The sequence below is a fragment of the Hypanus sabinus genome, chromosome 14 (genome assembly GCF_030144855.1).
Source record: "Hypanus sabinus isolate sHypSab1 chromosome 14, sHypSab1.hap1, whole genome shotgun sequence".
NCBI lineage: Eukaryota > Metazoa > Chordata > Chondrichthyes > Myliobatiformes > Dasyatidae > Hypanus > Hypanus sabinus.
Genome location: NC_082719.1, coordinates 73682027 through 73704153, shown reverse-complemented (window position 1 = coordinate 73704153; position 22127 = coordinate 73682027). Strand labels below are relative to the sequence as shown.

Below are 22127 nucleotides of genomic sequence, written 5' to 3'. Positions count from 1 at the left end.
AAGTTGAATGATTGGGAAGCTTTTAAAATCCAACAAAAGACAACTAAAAATGTTATAAGAAGGGAAAAGATGTAATGGGAGGGCAGACTAGTCAATAATATAAAACAGGATATTAAAAGTTTTTGTCAGTTATGTAAAGAATAAAAGGGAGGTGAGAGTTGATATTGGAGCACTGGAAAATGATGCTGGTGAGGTAATAATGGGGGCAAAGAAATGGCAGATGAACTCAATGGGTACTTTGTTTCAGTCACCGCTATGGAAAACCCTAGCAGTGTGCCAGAGATCTGTGAGTGTCAGAGAGCAGGAATGAGTGCCATTGCTATTACAAAGGAAAATGTGCTAGGCAAACTCAAAACTCTCAAAGTGGATAAGTCATCTGGGCCAGATGGACCACATCCCAAAGTCCTGAGAGAGGATGCTGAAGAGATAATGGACACACTGGTCATGATCTTTCAAGAATCACTTGATTCTAACATAATCTAAGATTACAAATATCACTCCATTCTTTAAGAAAAGAAGAAGGCAGAAATAGGAAATTATAGGCCAACTAGACTAACCTCAGTTGTTGGGAAGGTGTTGGAGTCTACTATTAAGGATGCAGTTTTGAGGTAATTGGAGATTAATGATAAAATAAGCCAAAGTCAGCGTGGCTTTTGTAAAGGGAAATCTTGCCTGAAAAATCTGTTAAAGTTCTTCAAGGAGGTAATGAGCAGTGTGAACAAAGGAGAGACAGTGAATGTCATTTACTTGGATTTTCTGAAAATGTTTGATAAGGTGCAACACATGAAGCTGCTTAACAAGATAAAATCATATGGCTTTACAGGAAAGATACTGGCATGGATATTGGAATTGGTGACAGGCAGGAGGCAATGAGTGGGAATAAAAGAGGCTTTCTCTGGTTGGCTGCTGGTTATGTCGTGTTCTTCGGGGGGGTCAGTATTGGAACTGTTGCTTTTCACATTGTTTGTTAGTGATTTAGATAAGGGAATCAATGGCTTTGTGGCAAAGTTTGCAGATGATACGAAGATAGGTGAATGGGTAGGTAGTTTTGAGGAAACAATGCAATTGCAGCAGGGCTTAGACAAATTGGAAGAATGGGCAAAAAGTGGCAGATAGAATACAATGTTGAGAAATGTATGATAATGCATTTTGGTTAAAGTACAATAGTGTGGACTATTATTTAAATAGGGAGGAAGTTCAAACATTAGAGGTGCAGAGGGACTTAAGAGTCCTCATGCAAGACTCCCAGAAGGTGAATTTACAGGTTGAGTTTGTGGTAAAGAAGATAAATGTAATGTTAGCATTTATTTCAAGGAGAATAGAATATAAAAGCAAGGAGGTAAGGCTGATCCTTTACAAGTCAGGCCACACTTGGAGTATTGTCAACAGTTTTGGGACCCATATCTCAGAAAAGATGTATTGTCAATGGAGACAGTCCAGAAGAGGTTCACAAGGATGAATCCAGGAATGAAGGGGTTAACACGTGAGGGGCATTTGGCAGCTTCAGGCCTGTACTCACTGGAATTTAAAAGAATGCGGGGGTGGGGGGGGGGAAGATCCCATTGAAACCTAGCAAATGTTGAAAGGACTAGATAGGGTAAATGTGGAGAGGATGTTTCCTATCCAGAACTAGAGGGCACATCCTCATAATTGAGGGGTGACCCTTTAGAACAGATGTAAGGAGGAATTGTTTTAGCCAGAGAGTAGTAAATCTGTGGAATACTCTGCCATAGACTGTGGTGGAGGCCAAGTAGGTGCATCTATTTAAGGCAGAAGTTGATCGTTTCCCAATCGGACAGGGCATCAAAAGATATGGTGAGAAGGCTGGTGTTTGGGTTTGAGTGGGATCTGGGATCAGCCCTGATGGAATTGTGGAGTAGACTCGATGGGCTGAATGGCCTAATTCTGCAGCTATGTCTTTTGGTCTAATACCTTTGACCTACAAACATGTACCACTATTTAATTGTTAACCTATCATACCTAAACACTGCAATCTGTCTACATAGTTTATTTTCAATCCTTCCTTCTCCCACATTTAAAAAAACTTTCATCCTCTGCTTCCACCACCCAGAGAATCATGACTTGAGAAAAATAATGCTTTCTCTGTAATAAATCAATTAATACATACGTTTGCTTATTTTGACGAATACCAAACGAGATAAAATTATGCGTCTTATTGATGATGTGCACAAAATAGAAAAACAAATAAAAGGACAAATGGAAACTTTGTTATTTGTAAAGAGCAAATTTGTAAGGAGATAACAGATATTTGTAGTAAGCACAGGGTTGTGATTGTGGGAGATTTTAATTTTCCACACATAGACTAGGAAGCCCATATTGTAAAAGGGCTGGATGGTTTGGAGTTTGTAAAATGTGTGCAGGATAGTTTTTTGCAGCAATACATAGATGTACCAACTAGAGAAGAGGTACTGTTGGATCTCCTGTTAGGGAATGAGATAAGTCAGGTGACGGAGGCATGTGTTGGGGAGTACTTCAGGTCCAGTGATCACAATGCCATTAGTTTCAATATAATTATGGAGAAAGATAGGATTGGACCCAGGGTTGAGATTTTTGATTGGAGAAAGGCTAACTTTGAGGAGATGCAAAAGGATTTAGAAGGAGTGGATTGGGACAATTTGTTTTATGGGAAGGATGTAATAGAGAAATGGAGGTCATTTAAAGGTGAAATTTTGAGGGTACAGAATCTTTATGTTCCTGTTAGGTTGAAAGGAAAGGTTAAAAGTTTGAGAGAGCCATAGTTTTCAAGGGATATTGGAAACTTGGTTAGGAAAAAGAGAGAGATCTACAATAAATATAGGCAGCATGGAGTAAATGAGGTGCTTGAGGAATATAAAGAATGTAAAACGAATCGTATGAAAGAAATTAGAAAAGCTAAAAGAAGATACAAGGTTGCTTTGGCAAGTAAGGTGAAAATAAATCCAAAGGGTTTCTACAGTTATATTAATAGCAAAAGAATAGTGAGGGATAAAATTAGTCCCTTAGAAAGTCAGAGTGGACAGCTATGTGTGGAGCCGAAAGAGATGGGGGAGATTTTGAACAATTTCTTTTCTTCGGTATTCACTAAGGAGAAGGATATTGAATTGTGTAATGTAAGGGAAACAAGTAGGGATATTATGGAAACTATGACGATTAAAGAGGAGGAAGTACTGGTGCTTTTAAGGAATATAAAAGTGGATAAATATCCAGGTCCTGACAGGATATTCCCTAGGACCTTGAGGGAAGTTAGTGTAGAAATAGCAGGGGCTCTGACAGAAATATTTCAAATGTCATTAGAAACAGGAATGGTGCCAGAGGATTGGCGTATTGCTCATGTTGTTCCGTTGTTATAAAAGGGTTCTAAGAGTAAACCTAGCAATTATAGGCTTGTAAGTTTGATGTCATTGTGGGTAAATTAATGGAAAGTATTCTTAGAGATGGTATAATAATTATCTGGATAGACAGGGTCTGCTTAGGAGCAGTCAACATGGATTTGTGCATGGAAGGTCATGTTTGACAAATCTTATTGAATTTTTTGAAGAGGTTACTTGGAAGGTTGACGAGGGTAGAGCAGTGGATGTTGTCTGTATGGACTTCAGTAAGGCCTTTGACAAGGTTCCGCAGGGAAGGTTAGTTAGGAAGGTTCAATCTTTTGGTGTTAATATTGAAATAGTAAAATGGATTCAACGGTGGCTGGATGGGAGATGCCAGAGAGTAGTGGTGGATAGCTGTTCGTCAGGTTGGAGGTCGGTGACTAGTGGTGTGCCTCAGGGATCTGTACTGGGTCCAATATTGTTTGTCATATACATTAATGATCTGGATGATGGGGTGGTAAATTGGATTAGTAAGTATGCAGATGATACGAAGGTAGGTGGCTTTGTGGATAATGAAGTAGGCTTTCAAATCTTACAGAGATTTAGGCCAGTTAGAAGAGTGGGCTGAAAGATGGCAGATGGAGTTTAATGCTGAGAAGTGTGAGGTGCTACATTTTGGTAGGAATAATCAAAATAGGACATACAGTACATGGTAAATGGTAGGGCATTGAAGAATGCAGTAGAACAGAGTGATCTAGAAATAATGGTGCATAGTTCCCTGAAGGTAGAATCTCATGTGGATAGGGTGATGAAGAAAGCTTTTGGTATGCTGGCCTTTATAAATCAGAGCATTGAGTATAGGAGTTGGGATGTATTGTTAAAATTGTATAAGGCATTGGTAAGGCCAAATTTGGAGTATTGTGTACAGTCGTGGTCACTAAACTATAGGAAAGATATCAACAAAATAGGGAGAGTACAGAGGAGATTTACTAGAATGTTACCTGGGTTTCAGCACCTAAGTTACAGAGAAAGTTTGAACAAGTTAGGCCTTTATTCTTTGGAGCGTAGAATGTTGAGGGGGGACTTGATAGAAGTATTTTAAATTATGAGGGGGATAGATAGAGTTGACATTTCCATTGAGAGTAGGGGAGATTCAAACAAGAGGACATGAGTTGAGAGTTAGGGGACAAAAGTTCAGGGGGTAACACGAGGGGGAATTTCTTTACTCAGAGAGTGGTAGCTGTGTGGAACGAGCTTCCAGTAGAAGTGGTAAAGGCAGGTTCGATATTGTCATTTAAAGTAAAATTGGATAGGTATATGGACAGGAAAGAAATGGAGGGTTATGGGCTGAGTGCAGGTCGATGGGACTAGGTGAGAGTAAGCATTTGGCATGGACAAGATGGGCTGAGATGGCCTGTTTCCATGCTGTAATTGTTATATGGTTATGAACAGTATATGAAAAGAGATTTTGAATAGAATGCTTTTGAATTGTCCTTAGGTCCCTAATTATATTTGTCATTATTTTGATCATGCTTGATGTATTTTTGTTCAACAACTGATTTTGTTTCATCTGAATTAAGAACCTATTTCCCATAAGGCAGTAAGTAAGGAATTATTTCAGATGTCATTGAAGTGGAATCAAATAGAAACAGATGATGATGCATTGAAGGAAAACACAGAAACTGCTAAAAAGTCTCAGTAGATAAGGCAAGATCAGCTTGAAGGTCTTTCATCAGAATTACAAAAGTGAGAAAACAAATTAATTTTAAGTTTCAGAGGTACAAAAAGAAATACCTCTGATAGGATAAGGCCAAGTGATCAGAGTGTCTTCTTAGTAACTAAATAAGGCAGTTAAAGAAAGAGAGAAAACAAAGGAAAATAAAGCTGTGAAATAAAGTGTCTATAAAAGCATATGAATAAAGAAAAATATATGCAAGAAAAGTGAAATGTAATGCACTGTATTATTAGCATTTTCACAACTGCTTTTTGAAGTATTGATAATTTTTTTTCTTCTTGTGTCACTCCAGAAATATGACCAGGCATTTCAAGGCTTGATTCACCCTTGAAAACTTAACATCACTTCTGCATGGGCATCCATGGGAGAATGTTTTAATTTCTAATGTAACATTGTATAGGAACTTTGATTAGATTGCCATGTGAAGACCCATCATTGGGCACTCCAAATATTTAGTAGGATAAGATAGACTCTTAGACTCACAATTTACCTATGATCCTGCACTTTAACTGTTTACCTGCCATTCACCTTTTTGGTAGTTCTTTCACTTTATTCTATTATTATTGTTTTACATTATTCCAGCTCAATGTACTGTGTAATGATTTGATCTGTATAAACAGTATGCAAGACAAGCTGTATATTGGTACATGTGACAATAATAAACCACTACCACTATATTGTAGACTTTGAAGTGCAATGTAAGACTAGACAATCTGCCAAGTAAATTTAGTTATATTTATCCTAGACTAACTTCCACTGCCCCAAAGCCATTTTCTACTACACTACCCTCTCTGTCCTCTCCTCTTCTCCTCCAATTTCTAGTCTCCATCTGTTTTCCCAACTCAATCCTAGTCTCATGATTGTGGCCCAGGGAGGTGGAAGTTTATAATAGCATTTATTCATAGAAATATAGATGCTAAGAACCCATACTCCACCTGGAACATTGACTTGTCGTTTGTTTCAGATATGAAGATGGCCAAGTGGGTGATATCAGTACAAACACACAGGATGCCAGCATTCATAAAGAAATTCTTCGGGTTATTGGAAACCAGACAGCAACAGGTTAAAAGAATCACACATCATCACTGACTGGATCAGAATGCCACGTCTGGCTTTTAAGCTGCAGTGCAGTTTCGAACTAAAATATTAACAACCTAATTTCAAATGCACAAGCTAAGATTTAAATAACGCACTTATTTTCAAGATTTCTCATTCGAACCCAATATTTTAGAAAAGCTAAGTCCGAAGTTTTGCCAGACATCGAGTTGGCATTGTTGTGATGGGTTTTCCTGGAAAAGTTGTACAGTATTGTGTATTGACCCTGATTTTATTCGGCTTTGGGAAATTGAGCATGAGACTGGTGCGTTATGACTGGATTAGGTTCTGGTGCTGATTAGTTAAGTTGTGAATCTTGGCGAAGTGTAGAATTTGCGATGAGTGATACTTACGGGATTGCACCCCACTGTATCTCTAAGTTGCCATGTAGGAATGCTGAGGAGGAAAACTCTGCCTCAGGCATCAGATGAATCAAGAATGTTCCATGTTTATCAGTTGCTCCTCTTTTACTCATAAATACCACATAGTTTTAGCAATGTTGATATAGTCCACTCCCATTAGGAGTGAGAACTGTGTTACTTTTTAAAAAGTCAGTCTATCCTATACCAGCCAAACCATTGTTTTATTTATATTTTGAAAAATGTTATAATTGTGAAGACAAAAAGAAATTTAACAAAATACTGCCTGGGGTGCTTTGATTGCGGGCCTTAGTGAAGAAACCCTCCCTTCTAAAGCGCCATAATGATGCCAACTTTTTATATAACAAAGCCTTTTTTAAAAACTCTTGGTGGTGATGGACATTGGTGCTGGCAGCCACTACAGATTCCTTTTAGACCAGAATAAAAACTAAAACAATACCAGAGTCTTGAGAAATGGTATCCAAAATGTACATTTTTTTAAAAAATAGAAATGTAGTGCAGAATTTCAGCATATTGAGACAATAAAGGATAGTCATTTTGATATCTGAACTTGTCCAAAAAAATAGAACACTGCTTTTTTCTATAAAAGTGGCATATTTATGTTTAAAATAAGGATTGGTCTTCAATTAAAATAAGGTTGTCACTCCGCTCCTGAGTTTTGAATCTGGTTGAAGTTTTTTTTCCCTTTACAGACAGTATCTTCTTTCGGGATAAAAATGATCCATCCAACATTGCTCTGACACCTTTTAATTCTGTCGATATTGAACTCCCTACTAATACGATTATTATGTGAAGAGTTACTAGATTTTGGCATATTATTTCAAAAGAAGAAAAAAAAGATTCTTAGTAACTGTTTTGAACCAATATTATATAATCCTTGCAGTGAGTACCCTAGGTACCTTGCATGTGGGAGTGACCATGTGGCATTAAGTCAATGATGTCATCATAATATGACTGAATACTTGTCTATTGTTAGGAAGATTTAATTATGCAGTTAAAATTAGTAACATTTGGTATTTGATTTACAGCAAAACCCCCTCTACAATGTGCCATTTTACAACGATAAAATGATTTTGTTCTCAGTTTTTATTTCAAAAGTACCGTAGAAAGCTGAATTGAGGAGGGATCCACTTTGGAGAACGTTAAACAGCCTGTGTTGTTATGTAAGTTATAATTTTGCAGATTGGGGAGCAGTAGTTCAAAGAGAACATTGCAATATCTGTACTTTTCATAAAGCTCTTGGAAATTACAGACTTAATCTAGATACAAGCACAAAACACTTTACAATGGTATTGCTTATTCCACTCTTCTGTATCAGATACAATTAAAAATCAGCATTTAATTTGATACTCTTTAATTACAAAGAGTTTAGAAATGCAACTTTTCAGACAGATCAACCAGTTTCATTCTTTTTGCTCTCTCACGATATATTGATGGTACTGATTTCAGCTTAAAATAATGAAGATTAAAATATCAGGTATGAAAGAAGTTTACAAATCAAACTTTCTTTGGACTTGTTTAAAATATAGAAATCACTTCTTTTAAGTATTTGTTACATTATCATTGTACACTATCATAACATGTCTTAAGTATCAGTTAAAGGAATAATTCCTGTGACATATTTCAGAGTTGAAAGATGCAGATTGTAAGCATGTTTGTAACAAGGTATGCAATGTGAACTAACTCTTCAAAATAGGTATCAAGTTTTTCAACATATATTCTCTATTTATACTTATTTGACAAATTTGTGAAGATTTGTTGAAAGCTTTCGTTTTGGACATTTGCTGTGCCACCACACCAGATTTCACTATTATGAGGTATAGTTTGTACTGTCCTTTTAAAATATATTTCTGCTTTGCATTTTAGCATCTTTCACTTCTTTGACTAAATCACAACTTTTGTTCAATTTTCCTCTACTTATTTCTAATATAATACCAACCCTGCATTAAGCACTGTCTGTATATCCACACTGCAGCATATAGGTTCCCAGTCACAATTTGCAGTCCCAGTAATCAATGTTGCATATTTAGATTTGTTCATGAAAGTAACCCAAGGTTTCACAGGTCAATACTTAAAACAGTTAAAATAATAAGTTTCACTGATTCTTCTATTATTTAGAGTAAATTCAATTCTAGGTCAGAAATCAACTAACAGATCAAGATTAACACACACAGAACTCACCAGGTCAGGTATCTATGGAAAGGAATAAACAGACAGTATTTCAAACCAAGACCCTTCATCAAGACTGAAAAGAAAGGGGGGAGAACTCAGAATGAGAGGGTGGGGGTAAGTGAAATTGTACAAGCTGCAAGATGATAGGTTAAGCCATGTAAGGGGGAAGGTTCCACCCGGGTAGCCCCAACCTAATAGCAAGAACATCGATTTCTCTAATCTCCAGTAATTTTGTCTCCTACCCCTTCTCTCTTTTTCCATTCCATGTTCTGATTCCCTTCTCATCTTTTCTCCTTATTTACCTGTTGGTTCCCTCTGGTGTCCCTTCTTCTATAGCCTTTTACCTTTTCCACCCATCACATCCAAGTATCTCCCTTACAGCTTAACCTATCAAGTTTCGCTTGTTCTCCGTCTCCCTGCCCCACCTTCTCATTCTGGCTTCTTTTCCAGTCCCATTGACGGCTCTCAACTCAAAACTTTGACTGTTTATTCCTCTCCACAAATGTTGCCTGACCTACCAAGTTCCTCCATTTTGTGTGTGCTACTCTGGATTTCCAGCATCTGTGGAATCTCTTGTGTTAAAAGTTCAAGATGAATGGACGTGAAAATTAGGGAGGATGAACAGTGTAATGGAAACTAAATTGTTAGGTAGTGGTTCTATTGCCCCACCAACCACTCCGTCCCCTCCTTTCTCACCATCTCCAAACTGTATTTTTATATTGTAATCTATTCTTTGCATTTTAACCGGTGTTCATCCTCCCAAAGTACGATAAAATGGATCTAAGCGGAGTAGCACGAGCAGACGATATGTATTCTCATTCATGGAGCATCACAGTGAAGTAAAGAGTGTTTTTGACTAGCATATTTATTTTGTACCTTCCCCAGAAATGGAAAAGTGGTTAATATCCCTTGGAAGTATAATTATTAACCACATAAACAAATGGTGAAAATGGCTGTTGTCACAGATGTAAATATCAATTGTTATCAGGCTATGTTTGGTACTTGGGCCACTTAAAATAAAAAAGGGCATGTGGGATATGTTTTCTTGCTCTAATACTTCTAATGGCATTGCCCACTATAACAGCAGAGTCCATATTAACATACTAGACATGTATTTGTGAAAGGACTTTCAGTCATGGACATTACATTTGTGAATGGGTAAAAGTGGTCTTTGGCAAGCAAAGCACAAACCCTAAAGCATTGACTGTACTTGATTGCATAAACTGTTAACCTGATGTCTTTTGAGATAACTTTTTGGAATGTATTATGCATATTAGGTTAGCTGTGTGAATAATTTTAACAACATGCTGTTATAAGCACAGCATTTGAGCATACTCTGAAGGAATGCTGTATTATTGGAAGTATCATCAATCAGATGAAATTTAAAATCTGCCTGTCCTTTAATTGAAACTAGAAGCAAAATATTTGCTATAATGAGAAAAACCATGATTTTCCCCAGTACTATAAAATAACAGCCCTCACTATAAAATACTGCCAAAGCACATTGGATCTGATACTGCTGGGTGCAGTATGCAGTTTCGTTCAGAACTCTACAGATTAGTTATTCAAACTGAAGGTTTGTGTGCCCATGCTGTGAAATGCAGAAATCTGTGACCCACTGACAGAGTTGTGGAATCAAATCAGCTTGCCTCCCTACATGGTGGAACCAAAAAGACGAAGCTGGATTAGAAATCCCACTGGTTTCAGTACAATTTATAGTGAGGTTAAATGGAAGAGTTCATTTTCTAAAAAAAAAATCTTCTGATTATTTTAAGCACTTTTGAGTTTGTTCGTTATGTTAATTTCCAATGTTTGTTAATTCAATTCTTGTGATTTATAAATATCAGTATGTCCAAGGCATGCATGAACTATGAATATCTCTTATTCATCTTACAGCAGGAAAACTGATTTCATATTTGCCAACCATCAGTATTTTTAGGCGTTGCTCGGGACTATGCCAGAAACAGGCTAGGCACCACTGAGATCATGAGCAGAGGGCCATCAAGACTGGCTTCCTGTTTGGGACAGATAAGTGCAAGTATGCAAGGGCCATGGGTAGCAGTTCTGGATAGCAATCCCAGACCAGCACAATTCTGCCCATTAACTCATGGGTTTCTTTCACCGTGAGTTCAACGAACTGTCCTTAGTTTGGTTGTCACCCTGCTTATGATGCAGTCACTGCATTTGAAAAGTAATTATAAGCTGTTGAAGCATTTTGAGATGTAATAAGATCATATGAATACAAGAACAATTCCTACAAAAGTGCCTCATTATAGACTAATTGAAGCATAGAACACAGAAGCAAGACCTTTGCCCCATAGATGACCATGAAGCGCCCACATAAGTATCTCCCTTTTTCCCTCTTACATTGTTCTGAACTTCTCACACCCAATCCCAACCACCCATGCCCATGCCCATTCCACCACACCTGATTCATTTGTTACCCATTTGCACTAGAGCCAATTAACCTACCAATCATTATGTGACTGGAACAAGAGGAACCCAGTGCACCCAGTGGAAACATGGGAGAACATGCTAACTCCACATAGATAGCATCCATGTTTGAGATCAAAGAGGGATCTAAGCTACTGTGCCGACAATGTTTAAGTCTCTCAATAAATTTCATTTCATAATTTTAAAAAATGTGACTTTGTCTCAAGCTAATATATAGAAGACATTTATTGTAAAACTATGTTTGCCTTGCTGGGCACCAGGAAAGTAACTGATAAGGATCAAGGTTTTTGATGATCACGAGAGATTCCAGCAAAATGGATGAATGGAAGCTTCTGCCCAGGTTCATCCTTATCAGTGAAATTGGCACATTATGCCCTCCAGTACATCCTTTACTAGATACATGCAAGCAACAATTTTTCAAACATTTCCGTCTGAGAAACTGTCTCTGATCAAGAACTCAATTTAACTATTCTGTCATTTGTCATGCATAATATTCCTACAACTGAAAAACAAAGCCTACTGGGATGGTATTTGTGGGCTATGTTCCTCATCAAGAGCACAGTGCTAGCCTTCACCTGTGCATTTGTTCTAATGATGTTTTCAATAGCATATTATGGGAGGAAACACAGGCAGGAAGCCGCTTCCACGCAGAATGGACTTCAAACGTCTACATTTGCTTGGAACAATTCTGTTAAGTATAGAGTCATAGCTAGGCTTCATAGTCTTGTCGGGAAGCTATTTTTTAATCAGTTTATTATTTTTTTATCATATTTGGCTTTATAAAGGTAGTGAATTTTACCTTTGGAAAATAGAGATGGCCATAAAAGAAAAGTGATTCTGAGTAGTTTTAAGCAAAATTAATCTTTCAAAATAGTATAGATTTCCTGAACTTCATTCTTTATGATATTCTTAGTTTTTACACGTAGATTGAAGCCAACATCCATTGCTGTTCTGACAGGCTGTGCTCAAGTTTGATGAGTTTTTGTTCATTAATTTCCATGGAAACTTCCTTGAGTTCAGATTTGTGCCTGTTTCAATCTAGGTTATCCATGTCATAGAGTTTGTCATTTGATGGAAGAAAATCCAAGGCTGTCCTGGGTTAACTGAACAACAGGCATTTGTTCTTAGGTTAATGGAGCATTTTAGTTGCTAGTTATTCCAAACCTAGGTAACTAGGATATCTTTGGGGCAAAGGAGGAGAATCAATGTCTGGATGTCATGGTTTATAGATTTCTACCTAAACGTGCAAATAGATCTTTTAGCCATTGTCTTATTTCTCTGAACCTCTCACCCTTTCTCACAACTTTCTCCCCTTTCTCAATCACTCTGTCTCCATCCCTCAAGACAAACTGTCTACTGACATCTTTTGTAAACCTCTTGATTCCCATGGCTATCTTGACTATACCTTTTCCCACCCTGTCTCCTGTAAAAATGCCATTCCCTTTTCTCTGTTTTTTCATCCCTACCACATCTGTTCTTAGGATGAGGCTTTCCTTTCCAAGACATCAGAGATGTCCTTCTTCTTCAAAGAATGGGGATTCCCTTCCTCCATCATTGATGCTACCCTCACTCGCATCTCCTCCATTTCCCAGACACCAACACTCATCCCATCTTCTGATTGCCTTAACAGGAATAGAGTTCCTCTTATCCTCATCTACAAACCCATGAACATCCAACACATCATTCACGCAACATCATCCATCTTCACCAGAACCCTACCACTGAAACAATCTTTACTTTTCCCTCCCCTCCACTCTCCACAGTGATCATTCACTGGGCGATTCCCCTGCCCATTTGTCCCTCTCTCCTATTCAGACTCCAAACAATCCATCCAGCTGAGGCAACACCACCTGCAAATCCTTTGAGGCCATCTACTGTATCCGGTGCTCCCGATTCAGCCTCCTCTACTGTGCATTGGCGAGACCCAATATGGATTGGGGGTTTGCTTTGTCGCACACCTCCGCCTCATCTGCAAACAGCAGGATTTTCCAGTGTCCAGCCTTTTTATTCCTATCCCCATTCCCATTCTGGCATGCCCTCCTCTTTTGCTCTGATGATACCACTCTGAGGTTGGAGGAGCAATACCAACCTATTCTGTCTAGGTAGTCACCAACCTAATGGCATGAACATTCATTTCCCCAGCTTCTGGTAATTTTTCCCCCTGCCCCTTCCTTTTTCTATTTCCCACTTTGACCTCTTACCTCTTTTCCTCACCAGCCTATCATCACCCCCTGTTGCCTCTCCTCTATCCCTTTCTTCCATGGTCCACTTTCTCCTTCTATCAGATTCCTTTTTCTCCAGTCCTTTACAGTACCCATCTACCCCCCGCCCCCAACCTGGATTCACCTGTCACCTTCCAGCTTGTTTTGCTTCCCCTTCCTCGCCCCCCACCCCACCGTCTTACTCTGTCAAATTTCCACTTCCTTTCCAGTCCTGACGAAGGGTCTCAACCCAAACATCAACTGTTCCATGGATGCTGTCTGGCCTGCTGAATCCCTTAAAAGAACAGTTGCTATGTTTTGGGATATTTCTGGTAAATCCTACTAATGCATCCCTCCCCATCACACAGGTTGTACTGGAGCTTGACAATTTTTCTGGGCTCCCTGGGTAGGACGCTGTATGGGTCCATACTTAGCCCACAAACATGGTTTGAACACATATAAAAACAGTGTATACTACAGTGTGCATCCTTTACACATAAAACTAACTACTGGTGGAGAGGAGAATATTTCACCCAAGTTAGAATGTGGACTATAAGTTTTCCATACCCTGAAAAATTTGTTTTCCTAGCCGTGTTTTGCTTGCTGCTCATTTTTTCTGCTATGCTGCATGGGCAATTGGAAAACTGAAATTGCAATTTACACTTTAAGACCACTGTATATATTTGCCCTACAAGCGGTGTTCCATTACATTCCACTGTAAGGCACAGTCTGATTAAATGTTAATGTGAGCAATGCAGTGCATTTTATTAATAATATAGGTATTTATGGTATAGGTTTAAGATTTTTACAAAGCCATTTGGGATTATTAATATAAATTGTCAAATTGACTTATCACTAAAGTTAGATTTCTGATTTTATCAGTTTGCTGTGTTTTTTCATACCAGATGAACTCCATCAGTACTGCTTTCGCTCTCATGTATTCTGACACAAGGTATAGGAGCAGAATTAGGCCACTCGGTCTATCAAATCTGCTCTGCCATTCCATCATGGCTAATTTATTATTTCTCTCAATCCCATTTTCCTGCCTTCTCCCCATAACAGTTGATGCTCTGTCTAATTAGGAACTTATTAACCTCCATTTTAAATATACTCAATGTTTTGGCCTCCACAGCCATCCATGACAATAAATTCCTCAATTCACCAAAGAAATTTCTTTGTTCTAAATGGATGCCCCTCTATTCTGAGGCTGTGCCCTCTGGTCCTAGACTCACCCAGTATTGGAAACATCCTCATCACATCCATTCTATCTAGGCCTTTCGATATTCAATAGTTTTCAGTCAGATCCCCCTCCCATTCCATTCTTCTAAACTCCAGTGAGTACAGGCCCAAAGCCATCAAATGCTCCTCATACATTAACTTTTTCAATCCTGAAATCATTTTAGTGAAGTTCCTGTGGATTGTCTCCAGTGCCAACACGTTTTCTTAGATAAGGGTCCCAAAACTGCTCAGAATACTCCAAGTACCCTAATACCTCATCCTTAGTAATGGACACCAACATCTTTCCAACCACTGAAGTCAAACTAACTAACTTAATAATTTCCTTTCTTCTGCATCTTCTTAAAAAGCACAGTGACATTTCCAATTTTCCAATCCTCCGGAACCATGCCAGAATCAAGGAATTCTTGACATGGTGGTAAGGGTGTGTTGTCAGGAGACTAACATGTTAAAAATATAGATTGTGTATCATCTAGTAGTCTGAGCTGTGATTTGAAACTTGGTTCTTTATGAAGTGTTGAATGGCTACTAACACAAATTAAGGTATGACTGTGTATTATTTGCATGCCAGACTGTTGCTTTCAGTGGTTTGTAATTACCTTAAAAATGTTTCAAAGGGTGTAATTTGTTTTTGGCCAAAGTGCAAGACCAATGATAAAAACTTTGCAGCCTTTCATAAATCTTATCTAATTCTGTTTTCCTTTGTTGGGTCAAACAGTGTGTTAGAGTTTGCTGAACAGCTTTCTCACTGTTCTTCTCAATTGCCAAATGAGTGTTTTGTCCCCTTATTTTAGACTTGATGGAACTGAATGGTAGAACTGTTTCAAATGCCTGAATGACCTACTACTGTTTCTGCCATTGAGCTATACTCACTCAATACATTAGAAGCAAGCCAATCTTTTGCTTATCAATTAATTACCCAGTGAGTGAAGCATGTGCATGAAGCAAGTGGACCATACTACTGTTCGACATTAAATTAAGACTACACGCTGCCATGCTATCAATACAAATGAAAGGTGTTTGAGAAAACACCTGCAGATCTATTGTGTACTAAGTATCGCAAGTTTGGGTTTATTTGCATTTGGATTTCAAATAATTACCTAATTGACAAGGAAATGTGAGAGGTATTGAGACACAACTAATTTTAAATGATTCAAATGAAGAAAATCAGAGAATCCATCAGACAATCCTGCTAAAAAGTTGAATATTAATTATTTTCTCTTAATTATAGAGTGTGTGTATTGTGATAATTAATGCATGTCTTGAAATAGGAAAATGCCCTAGAGCTAATATTACTTTGAAAATTATACCATGACAAACATAACTTTGTTATGTTTTTCTCAGTTTTTATACCAGGTTTTAAAATAAGTTTTAAATTGGTAAGCCTCCACAACAGAGAAACACATTTAAACTGATAAAGGCCCTTTAGCAAATGGTTAGAGATACACATGAAATACTAACCAATCTTCCGGTCATTTATATTCCTTTCACTTTCATCTTTTGAGGTGAAACTAGCCTGCAGTAGAAACAAAATGTCGGTGTCTGGAAATTGGCAACTCCGCTACACCATGTAAAAACAAAAGAATATGCTGAAAATTTCCAAAATGTCAGGTAGCATCTATGAAGTAGGAAAAGAGATCAGCCATCTTTAAGAAAACTTGTAACGAAGAGACATTAAAGAACATTATCTTTGGCTCCCTTTCCACAAATTCTGCCTAATCAGCTGTTTATTTCCATCAGTATGTGTTTTTATGTCAGACTTCCTTTCATAGTTGTGTAAAATAGTTGTTGATCTGTTTTCACCCACTGTGCACCACTGCCAAAGACCAGTTTCATCCATTTTGCCTCTCTCTCACGATTAATCACTGAGTATTCATAAAGAACAGACACAATTAGCGGCATGGCTGTAAAGGAAAAATTAATCAAGACTCACAGCAGCTTCATCTGTCTGAGCTTCCACTTTCACCACCACTCTATTCCTAACCCACTTATTTTGTCCTTTTTATGCTTTCATTTTAAAATTTGATGCAGAATTTTCATTACACAAGATGAAGAACAGCAGTCACAAACAGATGTAATTGTAATTCAGTACCTTAGCTTTCAGTGCCTTAGAAGTATAAGATACTGTCAACAACGACATCAATGTATGTACATGATGTAAATTTGCCAAAAAAATACAGAGGCCAAATATTTTCTGTACTCGGTTCACATTGCTTTTAATTAGAAGTTTAGGTCCTGTTGCTGTCTAATTTCCTCAAATTGGATTTATGTTTGCTGTTTGATCAGTTCATGAAATGTTTTGATCAATCATTGATGTAAATGCTTCATTAAAAAGGTAATCAATTCTTTCTGGTGAGTTTTCTGTGTCTGAAGAGTATGGTTCTGTGAGTAGGAGTGAATTTCCATGCATTTAATAAGTGAGCTGTTCGGTGGGATTATATTTTTATCGCTATGACAAATACGCAAAAAGTTATGTTATTGTATTTTGGGAATATTGATCTTAACCCCCATGAAAATCTGCAATAAACACCGTGCAAGTACAAAAAACGGTGCAAAATTACTATTTAGAAGTAACCTACAGTATATGCAAAATTTTTTAAATAGGAAGGTGGTTGGTTAACAGAAATATGAGAACTTAGCTTTGTATTAGCAGTAGTATTAAGTGTTATTTGGTAAGTGGAAAGACATAATATACAATACTGTGCAAAAAACCTTTGGCACCCTAGCTATACATGTACCTAAGACTTTGCACAGTACTGTAAATTATAAGAAATTTCATATTGATAGTTTAAAAATGTAAATTAAAAAACACACTCAATGTCCAGCAAGTAGAAAAAAGTTTTATCAATTAGCTCAACCTTATGTTCTTATACTAATACTGTAATAAATAGAAGCAGGAGTAGGATATTTGGACCCTTGCATCTGTTCCACCATCATGATAGATCTCCACCATTTATCAGCAATGTTTCTGCTAGTAGAGTTGTTGCCTTACAGTGACCAGACACCAGGTTCAATGGGTGCTTTCTAAGCAATTTGTCAGTTTTGTCCGGATGCTCCCTTTTCAACCAAAATCACAAAGATATGCAGATTCTAGGTTAACTGGTCACTGTAAATTACTCCTAGTGTGTAGGCATATAATTTGGAGGGACAGAATATAGGCAAAAATATTTTTTTAAAGAAGGATTAGTGGATATGCTGAGCCAAAGGATCTGATGCTGTGCTGTATCACACAATGGCTAGATTATTCATCTGCCCTAACCCCATATTCAATGATTTCTGAAATTTTTTTAAAAATTGATTATAGTCTTTAATGAAATCAATGACTGAACTTTCACAGTCCTCCAGGGCAGACATTTCTCATCTTTGCTCTTATATTCAAACCTAATGTCAATGAAGACCAACAGACCATTTGCACATTTGCTGTAATTTATGTGCAAAGACATTGAGATCTCTTTGAAAAACAATATATCCCATCTCTCAACATTTAAAAGAAAACAGTCAGTCCAATTTTAAGAAACCAAAAAAAATGTTAAGATGCTGGAAATCCGGAGCAACACCCACACACAAAATGCTGGATGAACTCTGCAAGTCAGACAGTATCTATAGAAATGAATATTTCAGTCAACGTTTCAGGCTGTGAACATTACTCAGGATCTTCCTTCAAATGCATTGATAGACAAAATTCAGATTGCAAGGTAAATCCCTTCTAGAGAACTTGTAAGACGCAGGTGAGCTTCCAAGAAAGCAGTTTATAGTGGATAAGTGGTGTGTCCGTGAGAGGGAGGCAGGATCAGATTATAAATTTCACACATGTAATTTTGAGGTTAATTACTGATTGGCAGAATTTATTAAACAGAGATTAGGCAGAATTATTTTTTTCTGGAAAAATGCATGGAAGCTCCACACGTTGACTTCCACTGAAGATGTGGATTGAGGGTGCATTCCAGAATAAATGAAGAATGGAGCAGCAGGCTGCACAAACTTGCAAAGTGTGAGATAAAGGATCATACACCCAGTGGCCATTTTTATTAGGGACACCTGTACATTAGTGCAAATAACTAATTAGCAATCATGTGGCAGCAACTCGGTGCAGAAAAGTTTGCAGGCATGGTCAAGAGGTTCAGTTGTTCAGACCACACATCAGAATGGGGAAGAAATATGATCTTAAGTGAATTTGACTATGAAATGATTATTGCTGCCAAGGACGGCAGTTTGAGTGTCTCAGAAACTGCTGATCTCCTGGGATTTTCACTTAACAACAGTCTCTAAAGTTTACAGAGAATGGTGCAAAAAAAAAACAATCAGTAAACTGCAGTTTTGTGGGTGAAAATGCCTTGTTAATGAGAGAGGTCAGAGGAGAATGGCCAACCTGGTTCAAGTTGATAGAAAGGTGATAACAGCTCAAATTTTATTTACAGTATTCAGTATTTAGCAATACTGCGCTAAGTAGGTCCTTCAAGCCATACCGCCACAGGAAACCCAATTAACCCTAACCTAATCACAGGATAATTTACAAAGACCAATCAACCAACCATGTACATCTTTGGACTGTGGGAGGAAACTGGAGGACCTGAAGAAGACACACATGCTCCACAGGGAGGATGCAGAGACTCCTTACAAAATGGCAAGGGAATTGAAATCCTTCTCTGAAACACCCCAAGCTATAATAGCGTCGCACTAACCACAACATTACCATGGCAACCTAACCATGTGTTACAACAGCAGAGTGCAGAAGAGTGTCTCTGAATGCACAAGGTGTCGAGCCTTGAAGTGGATGCTTTACAGCAGCAGAAGACCAGAAACATAGTACACTCATTGGCCTCTTTATTAGCTTCAGGAGGTATTTAGTACAGTGGCCACTGAGTATATACCTGCAGGGATCCACCCGTAATATCACAGACAACAAGGAATAACTGAGGTATAAGAGACTGCATATGCTGCAATATGGAGCAAAACTACTGGAACAAATTCAGCATGTCAAACAGCATTTGTGGACCCAACAGGATGGCCTGCTCAGAATAGACATTACTGTATTTACACTTGCCCAGCAACAATTAAGAGTTCTAAGAGGATATATAATTATTTAAAGAAATCACTGTCTTTAAACTGTCCACACCTTTCTCAGTTCTGATTTAGATCAATGAGTCCTGATGAAGGATCTCAACCCAAAATATTACACATACCTTTGCTTCCACAGATGCCACAAGACCCACCAATGATTTGTCTTTAACTGAAGGAGCAACAGAATGTATTGCAATTTGGTTGTATTCACGATATGCAGCATTTATGTCTGATCAATATTTGTTTTCACTCATGCCATCATAGACATTTAATCAGTAAAGGTCCGGCACTTCACAACAAAACAAAAGCTGTTCAATCAGTGATAATAGGTGATGATTTGCTTTACTTTTCAGGTTTCCACAGTGAATTTTCAGCCACTTTCAGTTCATTTCCCTGTGTTGGAGCTCAATGGACATTATTGCAAAGCTTCCTGGAGGGAAACTCCACTGTCCATGCAAGTAAATTAACAATAACATTACTACACCAGTAATCGTACAACATCCAAAGAGGTAGTTAAAAATATTGAACTAAATCACTCTCAAGTTTAAGAGAAAGCTTCACATATGCTGGAAAACAAGGACACTATCAACGCTGCCCTCACCCACATCTCTTCCATTTCACGCATGTTTACCCTCACTCCATCCCTCATCAGGGATAGGGTTCCTCTTAGCCTCACCTACCTCCCACTACCTCCACGTCCAGCACATAATTCTCCATAACTTCCACCATCTCCAACTGGTTCCACCACTAAGCACATCTTTCCTTCCCACCGCACTTTCTGCTTTCCGCAGGGATTGTTCCCTATGCAACTCCCTTGTGCATTCGTCCTTCCCCACTGATCTCCCTCCTGGCACTTACCCTTGCAAGTGGCAAAAGAGCCACAGCTTCTCCCTCACTACCATTCAGAGCCCCAAACAGCCCTTCCAGTGAAGGTGACACTTCACCTGTGAGTCTGTCGGAGTCATCTACTGTAGTGTGGCCTCCTGTATATTGGTGAGACCCAACACAGATTAGGAGACTGCTTCACCAAACAGCTACACTCCATCCACCAAAAAGGTAGGATCTCCTGGTGGCCACCCACTTCAATTCTACTTCCCATTCTGACATGTCAGTCCATGGGTTCCTCTACTGTTGTGATGAGGCCACACTCAGGTTGGGAAACAGAACACCTTATATTCCACCTGGGTAGCCTTCCACCTGATGGCATGAGTATCGATTTCTTGAACTTCCAGTAAATGACCACCCCCCCCCCCCATTCCCCCATTCCTGTTTCCCTCTCTCACTGTCTCTTTACCTGCCTATCACTTTCCTCTGGTGCTCCTTCCCATTCCCTTTCTTCCATGGTCTTCTGCTCTCTCCTATCAGATTCCCTCTTCTCCAGCCCTTTATCTCTTTCAATCATCAGCTTCCCAGCTCTTTACTTCATCACTCCCCCAGTCCCTGTTTCACCTACCACCTTGTACTTCTTCCTCCCATCCACCCCCACCCCCTGCGTTCGTGCTCTAACTTCTCATCTTATTTACTAAGCCCGATGAAGAGTTTCAGACTATAACATTGACTGGTTACCCTTTCCAGAGATGCTGCCTAGTCTGCTAAGTATCTTCAGTATTTTGTGTGTGTTGCAGTATTCTTGTGGGCAGGTTTGTTAGAGCTGTTGGAGAGGGTTTAGACTAATTTGGCAGGAGGATGGGAACCAGAGTGAAGGAACTCATGGATGGTAAAAATCAAAAATAGCATGCAGTCAGATGCTAAGACAAAATTGCGACCAGCAGGGTGAGTATCAGTGCATTAGGGATGCAGAATCAAAAAGGGTAGCAAATAACGTACTCAAAGTGTTATATCTTAATGCAGAGTATAATAAGGTGGGTGTTCTTGTTGCACTTTTACAGATTGTCGGGTATGATGTTGTGACCATCACTAAATCATGGATGAAGGATGGTTGCGGTTGGGAGATGAATGTCCAAAGTCACATTGTATCAGAAGGATAGAAAGGTAATCAGAGGGGGTAGCGTGGCTCTGCTGGTAAAGAATGGCATCAAATCTTTAGAAAGAAGTGACATAGGATTGGAAAATGTTGAATACTTGTGGGTTGAGTTAAGAAGCTGCAAGGGTAAAAGGGTGCTTATGGAAGGCCTCCAAACAGTATCTGGGATGTGGACTACAGATTACAGTGGGAAATAAAAAAAAGCATATCAAAAGAACAATGTTATGATAGTCATAGGAGATTTTAACATGCAGATCTATTGGAAAAATCAGGTTAGTGATGAATGGATCTCAGGAGAGAGAATTTGTTGATTGCCTGCTATATGGCTTTTTAGGACTAGTTTGTCATTGAGCCTACTAGAGGATCAGCTATACTGGAGTGTAGTGTAAAGAACCAGGGGTGATTAGGGAGCTTAAGGTAAAGAAGCCCTTAAGAGGCAGTGATCACAACATGATTGAGTTCAACTTGAAAGTTGATACATAGCAATATTTCAGTGGA

General features: G+C 38.5%; 1 protein-coding gene across 2 annotated transcripts in view; it reads left to right on the top strand.

The window, feature by feature from the left end:
• parp8 (poly (ADP-ribose) polymerase family, member 8) overlaps positions 1-16927 on the top strand; it is a 369781-nt gene extending 352854 nt beyond the window's left edge. The window contains exon 26 of one of the 2 annotated variants that reach the window (XM_059989438.1): positions 6011-16927. In XM_059989438.1, the coding sequence (XP_059845421.1) occupies positions 6011-6113 (103 nt within the window). In that variant the 3' untranslated portion in view covers positions 6114-16927. Of the gene's footprint in view, positions 1-5338 lie in introns of both variants that reach the window. The other variant, XM_059989439.1, reaches the window with a different exon arrangement.
• The last annotated feature ends 5200 nt before the right edge of the window (positions 16928-22127 follow it).